The sequence below is a fragment of the Callospermophilus lateralis genome, chromosome 14 (genome assembly GCF_048772815.1).
Source record: "Callospermophilus lateralis isolate mCalLat2 chromosome 14, mCalLat2.hap1, whole genome shotgun sequence".
Lineage (NCBI taxonomy): Eukaryota > Metazoa > Chordata > Mammalia > Rodentia > Sciuridae > Callospermophilus > Callospermophilus lateralis.
The window spans coordinates 29,302,900-29,313,042 of record NC_135318.1 but is presented as its reverse complement, the minus strand read 5'-3'; the positions used below and the strand labels follow the sequence as shown (position 1 = coordinate 29,313,042).

Sequence of the window (10,143 nt, the reverse complement as noted above, 5' to 3'; positions counted from 1 at the left end):
TACCAGAGAGAGAAACACGCCCCTTTCCTTCCCCATCAGAGCTTGGTGTAGGTGTGGGAAGAGGTGTCTTCCGCCACTTCTCCAGAGAGCCAGCCCCGTCCAGACCTATGGATGGCCTCCACTTCACCCAAAGGCTCGACAGTTGGGAAAGGAGCGTGGGGAGCCCTCTCCTTTCTCTTCACACTGAGTGTCACGCCTTTGCCTGCCTTTCTGTCCCCAGCATGGCCACGGGCCTCAGCCCAGACGATCCGTGGCAGCTGAGCGCGCTGTCTGTCCAGCAGTCTACGCTCCTGCTGCTCCTCTCCGTGCTGGCCGCGGTGCACGTGGGTCAGTGGCTTTTGAGGCAGCGGCGGCGGCAGCCCTGGTCCTCGCCCCCGGGCCCATTCCCCTGGCCACTGATCGGAAACGCCGCGGCAGTGGGCAGGGCGTCGCACCTGTACTTCGCACGCCTGGCGCAGCGCTATGGAGACGTCTTCCAGATCCGCCTGGGCAGCTGTCCGGTGGTGGTGCTGAATGGCGAAAGCGCCATCCACCAGGCCCTGGTGCAGCAGGGTGCCACCTTTGCTGACCGGCCGTCCTTTGCCTCCTTCCGCGTAGTGTCGGGCGGCCGCAGCCTGGCTTTCGGCCATTACACGGAGCAGTGGAAGGCGCAACGGCGCTCGGCGTGTAGCATAATGCGCGCCTTTTCCACGCGCCAGCCGCGCAGCAGACATATCCTCGAGGGCCACGTGCTGGGTGAGGCGCGCGAGTTGGTGGCACTACTGGTGCGCGGCAGCGCTGGAGGCAACTTCCTCGATCCCACGCAGCCCATCATCGTGGCGGTGGCTAACGTCATGAGCGCCGTGTGCTTCGGCTGTCGTTACAACCACGACGACGCCGAATTCCTCGAGTTGCTTAGCCACAACGAGGAGTTCGGGCGCACGGTGGGTGCCGGCAGCTTAGTGGACGTGCTGCCCTGGCTGCAGCTTTTTCCCAACCCGCTGCGCACCACTTTCCGCGAGTTCGAGCAGCTTAACCGCAATTTCAGCAACTTTGTCCTGGATAAGTTCCGGAGGCATCGCGAACGTCTTCGTCCTGGGTCCACCCCCCGCGACATGATGGATGCCTTCATCCTCTCCGCAGAAAAGAAGGTATCTGAGGACTCGGGAGACGGGCTCGCGCGGCTGGGCTTGGAGAACGTGCCGGCCACTGTCACCGACATCTTTGGAGCCAGCCAGGACACCCTCTCCACTGCGCTACTGTGGCCACTTATCTTCTTCACCAGGTAAATCCTCCAGTGAGCCTGGATTGGGCTTTTCTTTCCTCCTCTGAAGAAGGTGTGGGCTAGAATATGTTGAGGTCACAAGCATCTCATAGGGTTTGAAGTTTCGCTCCAGGTCTGCTTTCCTCAAAACCGAGATCGCCTTCCTAAAACGACGCCCAGAAATGCGTAGCATAGGCTTTGCTTCGCACGCGATCACTCCACGTAGAGCTGCAGTGATCTCTCAGTATCTTGGATCTTATCTCTCCCCTCCCTTCCCGCACTTGCGAGTGGAGACAAATTTGTTAAATCCCGCAAACAGGGGATGTCTAAAATGTCCACATATCAGCCCTGATAGGTCTCTTCTTGGTGCAATAGAAGCAATATTGGAACGGCTCCAGAAGAAAGGGAAATGCAGCAAATAAGTTAAATAAACACAGCAGCATAATCAGTACGGATCAGAGGCTGCCCAGTCCTGGCACTAAAAGTGAGCTGCTGGTCAGGGCTTTGTTCCCAGACAAAGGAAGACTGTGGAGGTCAGCCTGCGTGGGCCAACCCATGCAGAAGTTTTCCAGAGGCGGCCAGAAACCAACTGGCCGTGCTGGGTTCATAAATACCCGCGCTAGGAATGAGAGCAAAAGTCAGCAGTCACTTTTGCAAAGTGCTAAAGTTTTTGTATATGTTTTTGAAATAGTTGTATCCAGGCAAAACTGAATAGTTGCAACAGGGGAGATTTGGTTCACAACATCTAAAACATTTTCATCTGGCCCTTTATGAAAAAAGTTGGCAGACTCTGCATTGAGATGTTGAAGAGATTTTTTTAAATCTTCCATACATGCTTAATTTTTTTTCAGGATTACAACAAAATGAGTATGTGTTTTTTGACTTATACTTATTTTAGTGGGCATTTCACATCTTTTAATGTTAATTTTAGTAATTTTTATAGCTACATAATAAATTGCCATAATAATATATGTGTGTGTGTATGAACATTTCTTGAGCTTTAACATGAGTCACTGACTTTGATTGCATTTTCAATTTTAGCTATTGTTGTGGTTATATGTTATTGTACCTGTCAAATTATTTAATGAAAATACATTATTAGGCATAAATTATTGGGTTTTAAATGGGGGGGGGTGGTTACCTTGTGAAGCTTGTTTTGAATTAAGATTTTGTCTTTTAAAAGATTTGTACCACAAATAGCAGAATTAATAGCAGTGCATAATTATTACTATTTGTACCACAATCTTACAAACATTGGGACTTTGCTTCTAAGTTTAGAAAATGCACAACTTTTTCTACCAGGATACCAAAAATATTTTATAAATTAAGAACAAGGAATTATCCAGGGAAATGAGGGGAAGAAAAGGGATTTGCTTTTAGGTCTGCATCATAACTTTTGTGAGTCTTGGGTACTTTTGTCTTTGTGGACTCCTTATTCTATGAAACGTTTTAAAAACTATATTTATATAAAACTGAACACATTAAAAATTCTATATTAAGACTTTTTTTCTACCTAAAAGTTTATTTTTTAGGTCTGAAGTTTTTTTTTTAATTACAACCTACAAATTGATTTCTGTAATTATTATCTCATTTATCTCATTTCTGTAATTATTATCTCACAAAACTGAAAACTATCAATTTTATTTCAGTCAGCTGAGGGTAGGTCTGAAGATTTTTAAAGACAGGAAAACATTTTTTTAGGCCCCTCCAAAGTATTATGAGTCCTAGGCCCTGTGCTTTTAGTGTTTAATGGAGAAGTCAGGTTGGCCTTTATTGTTCATTTTCAGAATAAGGAAACTTAAGAATTTTTGGGGGGGAGCTTTAGTTCTGAAAGGTTTACTATGGAAAATATAATTGTTAAAGTCCATCTTGTAATTTAGAGAAAAATTAGCAATCTGTTTTAGATTTTTTTCCCCCCAGAAGTATCCATTCAGTCATTAACTAAGCCTGTTCAAAGAAAGTGGAATTAAACCAAATTGTAATGTACTTCTAAATGAAGGAAGAATTAATTTTGCTTACTCAATTTTTTTCCTCCTTTACATTAAAACCCTGAATAGGTATCCTGACGTGCAGGCTCGCGTGCAGGCCGAATTGGATCAGGTGGTGGGGAGGAACCGCCTGCCCTGTATGGGTGACCAGCCTAACCTGCCCTATGTTATGGCTTTTCTCTACGAAACCATGCGATTCTCCAGCTTTATGCCTGTCACCATCCCCCACGCCACCACTGCCAACACCTTCGTTCTGGGTTACTACATCCCTAAGGACACGGTGATTTTTGTAAACCAGTGGTCTGTGAATCATGACCCGGTGAAGTGGCCTAACCCCGAGGACTTTGATCCAGCCCGATTCCTGGACAAAGACGGCTTCATTAACAAGGAGCTGGCCAGCAGCGTCATGATTTTTTCCGTGGGCAAGCGGCGGTGTATCGGCGAAGAGCTGTCTAAGATGCTGCTGTTTCTCTTCATCTCCATCCTGGCTCACCAGTGCCATTTCAAGGCCAACCAAAACGAGCCCTCGAAAATGAGCTTCAGTTATGGCCTGACCATTAAACCCAAGTCCTTTAAAATTCATGTCGCTCTCAGAGAGTCCATGGAGCTCCTTGATAGTGCTGTCGAAAAGTTGCAAACTGAGGAAGCTGGCCAATGAGAAGTCAGAAAGCAAGCCGAAATTGAAGTCTCTGGGGATGAGGAGGGAAATTTAGTGGTTTGTTTTGTTTTGTATGCCCCCCCCCCCCAATTCCTCTTTGATGCCACTTCTCAATTAGCCTCTAAGATGTATGTAAATCAAGAAGCCTGTAGGAGAGGCTTGTTCCCCGTTGAGGAGCTCCTTGTGAGGTGCAGGAGCTCTGGGAAAAGTTTTTGAATCACAGAGTCACAGGGTCCAAGGAATTTATATTGGATCATGGTAATAATAATTTCTTAAGGGAGTATTCTTTGGAGTTAACAGATACATATACATATGCACACAATTATCTAATGAAGTATTTCAGTAATTATGCCTTTTTAGTGGATCCCGTGGTGGTGGGGAGGAACCGCCTGCCCTGTATTGGGTGACCAGCCTAACCTGCCCTATGTTATGGCTTTTTAGGTTGAGCCTCTATGTGCAGAAATCATTTTCTTAGAAAACTGTACTAAGCAAAATTTCAGGATATATTGAAGATGCAAAGGCAAGTGATTTCCGTGTATGGTATGTGATTGAGGGTGATAAGGGAAAATGTAAAGACCAGAGATTCCCTTCTTACCTTTTTAGCAAAATGGCTTAGAGAGACTGTAGTACCTCTGGGTAGATTTAACTTTTTGCTTATTGATATGTTTCCCTACTTCAGGATGAATCATAAAGTCAGTTGCTTAAAAAGAAAAAAGAAATTGATAATTAAATTATTGATTGGAGTGCATTTCAGAGATTTATCATGAAATTTAAAGTGTAAATTATTTAACTACAAAATTCCAAGCTGAACTTGTACTCTCTCTTGGTTGCCAAGGTACAGTGTTTCAATTTTGAGAAAAAAAAATATATTTGCCATTTCAGCTAAACTTTCAGTCATATGATTGTAATGTACTGACGTCAGCAAGTCTTATAAGCTAAAAAAAAAATGCCACCGAATAGTATTTAACATATATATATATATATATATATATATATATACATATACATATATATGCACAGATATATACACATCACATAATCGTTCATAAACAGTATGATAATATTAATTATTTTGATCATGAAAAGGTGGAATAGTATGTCTCATATTATATTGAACATCAAAAAGTACAATCAGTTCAACAAGGTATGGTTCCAATACATTAAATAAGCCTGATTAAATCAACCACCTATTTTTTTTTTTTTTTTTTTGACGTGAAAACCAAGTCACAGCAAGATTTCTTTTCTCATCCAAGTTTTGGACAATGAACAGATCCCAAAATTAGGTTAGTAAGATGTATTCTTATTTTATAATGTTTTATTAAAATTGTATTCACAATATAGTTTCTCCTTTTGAAATTGATGCAGTTAATACGTTGAAATTTCAAACTCTTAGCATGCTTAAATTTTAATTTAATTTAAAGTCCTTTCTGATTACTGAGTTCCAGTTGAAACTATTAGGAATCTGACAATCATTTGGAAAGCGAGACAATCTAACATTTGCTGGGAGGAGAATGAAAATACCATGAATTATCTGGATGTTCTCTTCCAAAGGTAACAAGGGGAGAATTCCCATTATAACTGATTAGTTTCTCTTTTAAGTGATTAAGCAGTTTAGCATTGATGTTTGTTTTTTTAAATGTCAGAATCAGGATCAACCTCTTTGGAGGCTGTTTTGAGAGGGGCACTCTAAGACACAGGAGATGATCACATCGGTTGTGTTATTTGGGATAAATTGCTTTGGGAGCTGAAAAAAAAAAAAGAAACTTGAACAAGATGTATGGATTATGAAATAACCTGAAAACATTTTTAAAAAAGGGATGGAAAGAATACAAAAGTATACAAAGGAGGCTTCACGTTTTTATTTTCATTGCAGTGGAACTTCCAAAACAAATTCTACAGAATCCTGAGAGCTTACTGTTTGCTCTCTTTTATTAAGCTTTTTTTTTTTTTTGAATTTTAAAATCAAAATTCAAAGGAAGGAGTGTACAATGGTTTAATATGTGGGTGGTCAGAAGAGAAACAGAAAGATGGCTAAGCATCTTCCCACCATTCCAGATTAATTTAACTGAAGCACAAAATTTGAAGCACGAACATTTAGGAAAAAAAGATGTTTGGTGTGCCAGCATTAAATCTCTAGATTTTAAAAAAATCTGTAACATAGCAGATCTATTTTGTAGTTTGGAATATCATATTAATACAATTTTTTATTTTAAAATTCCATAATTATATCTTTTGAAGATGAAAAGTTGTGCCAATATTTTTAAAGGCATTAAAGCCAATTAAACAAATTAGACTTACCCAATACACTTCAGTTTTTAGGCACTATTTCAAAAAGTTATGCCCCAGCAGACAATAACTCTGGCCTCCTGTAGCCAATTTATTCTGAGAGATGTGTAATAGCAAAAATATTAAGGCACTGATCTGGATGCCTCATTACCAACCAGTTCCAGAGTGTGATCACCTGTTTTTTTTATATTGAGCTCAGTTGTCCCTGGATGCTTGAGGCAAAGGGAAAGCTGGGCTTATATGAGAAAATCTAGGTGCTTGGAGGTTACCTGTCTTATTTAGTATGTTTATAACCTAGTTAAAGGAAGGAAAATAAAACCAAAAATGAATAAAAATAACCAAATTTGGTGACTATGGTAATCAGATTACTGGCTTAATCAGAAAACCTCATTTTATTTCTGCCAGAGTTAGTTATTTGCTGATCACCATTAAAGTCAGAACATCTACTTCAGGTTATCATAGTAGTTAAAGTATATTGTTTATTAAATGCCTCACCTATATGTTAAAGCTTTGACAGTGTAAGAAATGTTTTTTTCCAAAATAAAAAGATGTCTCAGGTTTGGTTTGTGTATTATCTAAAAGCTTTCATGTCCCAGAACTTAGCCTTTACCTGTGAAATGTTACCACACCCTTAATATTTTCATAGTAGATCTATATTAGATCAAATAGTTGCATAGCAATATATATTAATTTGTATGTTTTTAGCTGTGACACAACTGTGTGATAGAAAAGTATACTTTAGTAGATGTGATTATAACTCAAGAATAACTCCTTATTTAACCTTTTCATATTTTTATACTTTATCATGTATGCTTTTAGTGTATACATACAGCAGCTATGGAACCTAGGTGTAACCAAAATAGATTCTGGAGACACAACATTAATATATAGCTTTTACAGTTTGATATACCAAATTAAAAAAAATGTATCTGGGATTATCTATAATGGGACAGTATTATCAAAATAATAAAAATCACTTTCATAATCTTATGAAATTTCATTTCATGTTGTAATGAAGATAGTTAAATGTATCCATTTATTTCTACTATTATTATATATCCTTGAATAAAATATTTCATCATAAGATCCTCTTGTGGTTCCTAAGTGTGAATTGGGTTTTTATGCCATTGTGTGAGATGTGCCTTCCTCAAACCTTGTAATGGCATCAGCACATTATCAATTGACATGATGTGTGTGTGTGTGTGTGTGTGTGTGAGAGAGAGAGAGAGAGAGAGAGAGAGAGAGAGAGAGAGAGAAGAAAAATTGCACTAGAAGCATTTTATTTGGTCATTCTACATTATCTTCTTCTTCTTTAAAATAGTTTTTAAACATCCAGGTTTCTACCAAATTCCTGGTATCTGTCTCAGCCCCCTTGTCTTTTTTTTTTTTTGGTACCAGTGATTAAACTCAGGATACTCGACCACTGAGCCACATCCCCAGCCTTATTTTGTATTTTATTTAGAGACAGGGTCTCACTGAATTGCTTAGCGCCTCACAGTTGCTGAAGCTGGCTTTGAACTTGCGATTCTCCTATCTCAGCCTCCCAAGCTGCTGGGATTACAGGCGTGCGCCACTGCGCCTGGCTGTATTTTTTAATTCATAAAAACCAAATAAGGAGTTAAATTTCAATGGCAAACAACCAAGCAAAATAAGAATTAATTTGCAATTTTGAAAGATTGAATGGATTGAGACTTTAAGATGCTGACCTAATATTTCTACTTCCTCTGAAAAATGTAGGACACATTCTTCCCCTCAGCAACATACTAATCCTTCCTCTGAGTGTTGTTCCATTCATTCAATTTCAAGGGATATGTGCCTTAATTAATAAGTGCAATTCATGCCCAGTACAATAGAATGGATAAAAGAGTTCTGTAATATACTACATGGAATATTTTTCTGCTGGCTTTTGTACTTGGTAAATGATTTGATATTACAGGCCCTGCACAGTGGGGTTCTGGCCTTTTCTGCCCCATGCTCACAGGTGGTAGGCTATGTACAGCCAAAGGCCCTTATTTCTTCCAGACTATAGCTCCTATTACTGTGAAAACAGGAAAAGGAGCAGTGGAGTAAAAATTGTACTCAACGTCATTGCTACTTTGGCTTGGGAACATCACTTTAGCAGCCAAGAGGAATGGCTATGAATTGGTTTTAGAGAATGCTCGTTTTTCAGATGTACTTCAAAAGGATCTTGGAACTGGCCATATGGATTCAACACAAGTGAAAACAATATTTTAATGGGGAGGGGAATTCCTTTAAAAAATCTACATGTGGTCAGGTTTTTGCAAAACTATCAGGCAGGGTTGCATTCAACCCTGTCAAGCCAATATAGTGTATGGCGGGATGCAGCTGAGGTGTGAATGCAACTTTGCACCTAAGATAGGTGTGGTCACTGGAAGCTCACAAAGGTCATTTCTATGACCTCAAAGCCAGTCCTGTGTTCTGTACTAGTGCTGCAGAAATTAATCAGCTGTTAGATTTCTCTCACTTTGGTTCAGTGACTCTCACTTCCTGCTCTTCCCTTTGGGAAAGGAAGGAAAATAAATATTCAAACACATTGGAGAGCTATTCATTTTTAAGGATGAAATTCTGGAGGAAAATAATCTATGTGTTTATGTGGAAGGAGAAAAAAAATTAATAATTCTCCCCCCAAAAAAGAAAAGATGGGGAAAAAAAGAAAAAGAATCTAGTTTAACTAGATATGGGCAAACCATAGCTAAAATGCTTGCAGTTCCTTTATTTGCTATGTTAGTTATGTGCTTTGAGGAAGACTGTACAGATCTTCTTTAATACTTCCCAATATGTGTCAGGTATGAGAGGCATTAAAATATGTTAAACACTTATGCTTTTTGGATCACTCACTGTGCTAAACTCTTTTTAAATTTAATTATTATTACTATTTTGGTACTGGGAATTGAACCCAGGGGTGCTTAACCACTGAGCCACATTCCCATTTTTATTTTTTATTTTGAGACAGGGTCTCAATAAGTTGCTTAGGGCCTTGCTAAGTTGCTGAGGTTCGCCTTGAACTTGTGATCCTCCTGCCTTACCCTCAGGCATGGGTCACTGTACCCAGCTATAATAAACTCTTTAATACATTATTATACAATAGTCTTATGAGGGAGGTGATAATAAGCCAAAAGTATGCCTTCAGAAGGGTCTAGATTTTCCCTAAAGATGCATTGACTTCAAAGTCCATTGTCTTTGTACCAGAGGTCACTTCTCAACCTGCCTGTGTTTGGTTATACCAATCAGTTTTTCTGGGTGATAATAAGCCAAAACTATGCCTTCAGAAGGGTCTAGATTTTCCCTAAAGATGCATTGACTTCAAAGCCCATTGTCTTTGTACCAGAGGTCACTTCTCAACCTGCCTGTGTTTGGTTATACCAATCAGTTTGTCTGTTTTTTTTTTAATTTAAAAATTTTAATTATTCTAATTAGTTACATATGACAGCAAAATGCAATTCAATTCATATTACACAAATAGAGCACAAATTTTCATGTCTCTGGTTGAACACAAAGTAGAGTCACACCATTCGTGTTTCATACATGTACTTAGGATAATGATGTCTGTCTCATTCTGCCCTCTTTCCTACCCGCATGCCCCTGCTTCTCCTCCCTCTCTTTGCCCTATCTAAATTTTCTCTATTTCACTCATGCTCCCCGCCCATCCCCGTTATGATCAGCATCCTTATATCAGAGAAGACATTTGGCATTTGGTTTTTTGGGGATTGGCTAACTTCACTTAGTATTATATTCTCCAGCTCCATCCATTTACCTGCAAATGCCATGATTTTACTCTCTTTTATTGCTGAGTTCCATTGTGTATATATAACACATTTTCTTTATCCATTCATCTACTGAAGGGCATCTAGGTTGGTTCCACAATTTAGCTATTGTGAATTCTGCGGCTATAAACATTGATGTGGCTGCATTACTATAGTATACTGTTTTTAAGTCCTTTGAGTATA

General features: G+C 39.6%; 1 protein-coding gene and 1 non-coding gene across 2 annotated transcripts; both read left to right on the top strand.

Annotated features, from left to right (window-relative positions):
* Positions 1 to 221: 221 nt before the first annotated feature.
* Cyp1b1 (cytochrome P450 family 1 subfamily B member 1) lies at positions 222 to 3,961 on the top strand. Its single transcript, XM_076833765.2, has 2 exons — positions 222 to 1,264; positions 3,301 to 3,961. Exons 1-2 carry the CDS (start codon positions 222 to 224, stop codon positions 3,887 to 3,889), a joined length of 1,632 nt encoding a protein of 543 aa, XP_076689880.2. The 3' UTR covers positions 3,890 to 3,961.
* Positions 3,962 to 7,260: 3,299 nt separating this feature from the next.
* On the top strand, positions 7,261 to 7,361 carry LOC143380843 (small nucleolar RNA U13). The gene has a single exon (XR_013088718.1). It is a non-coding gene; the product is annotated as a small nucleolar RNA U13 (small nucleolar RNA).
* The last annotated feature ends 2,782 nt before the right edge of the window (positions 7,362 to 10,143 follow it).

Excerpts from the sequence above, each read along its gene's own strand:
- Cyp1b1 (XM_076833765.2), top strand. The coding sequence starts at position 222 with ATGGCCACGGGCCTCAGCCCAGACGATCCGTGGCAGCTGAGCGCGCTG. Across the intron at positions 1,265-3,300 it reads CCACTTATCTTCTTCACCAG|GTATCCTGACGTGCAGGCTC; the intron begins GTAAATCCTCCA and ends AACCCTGAATAG.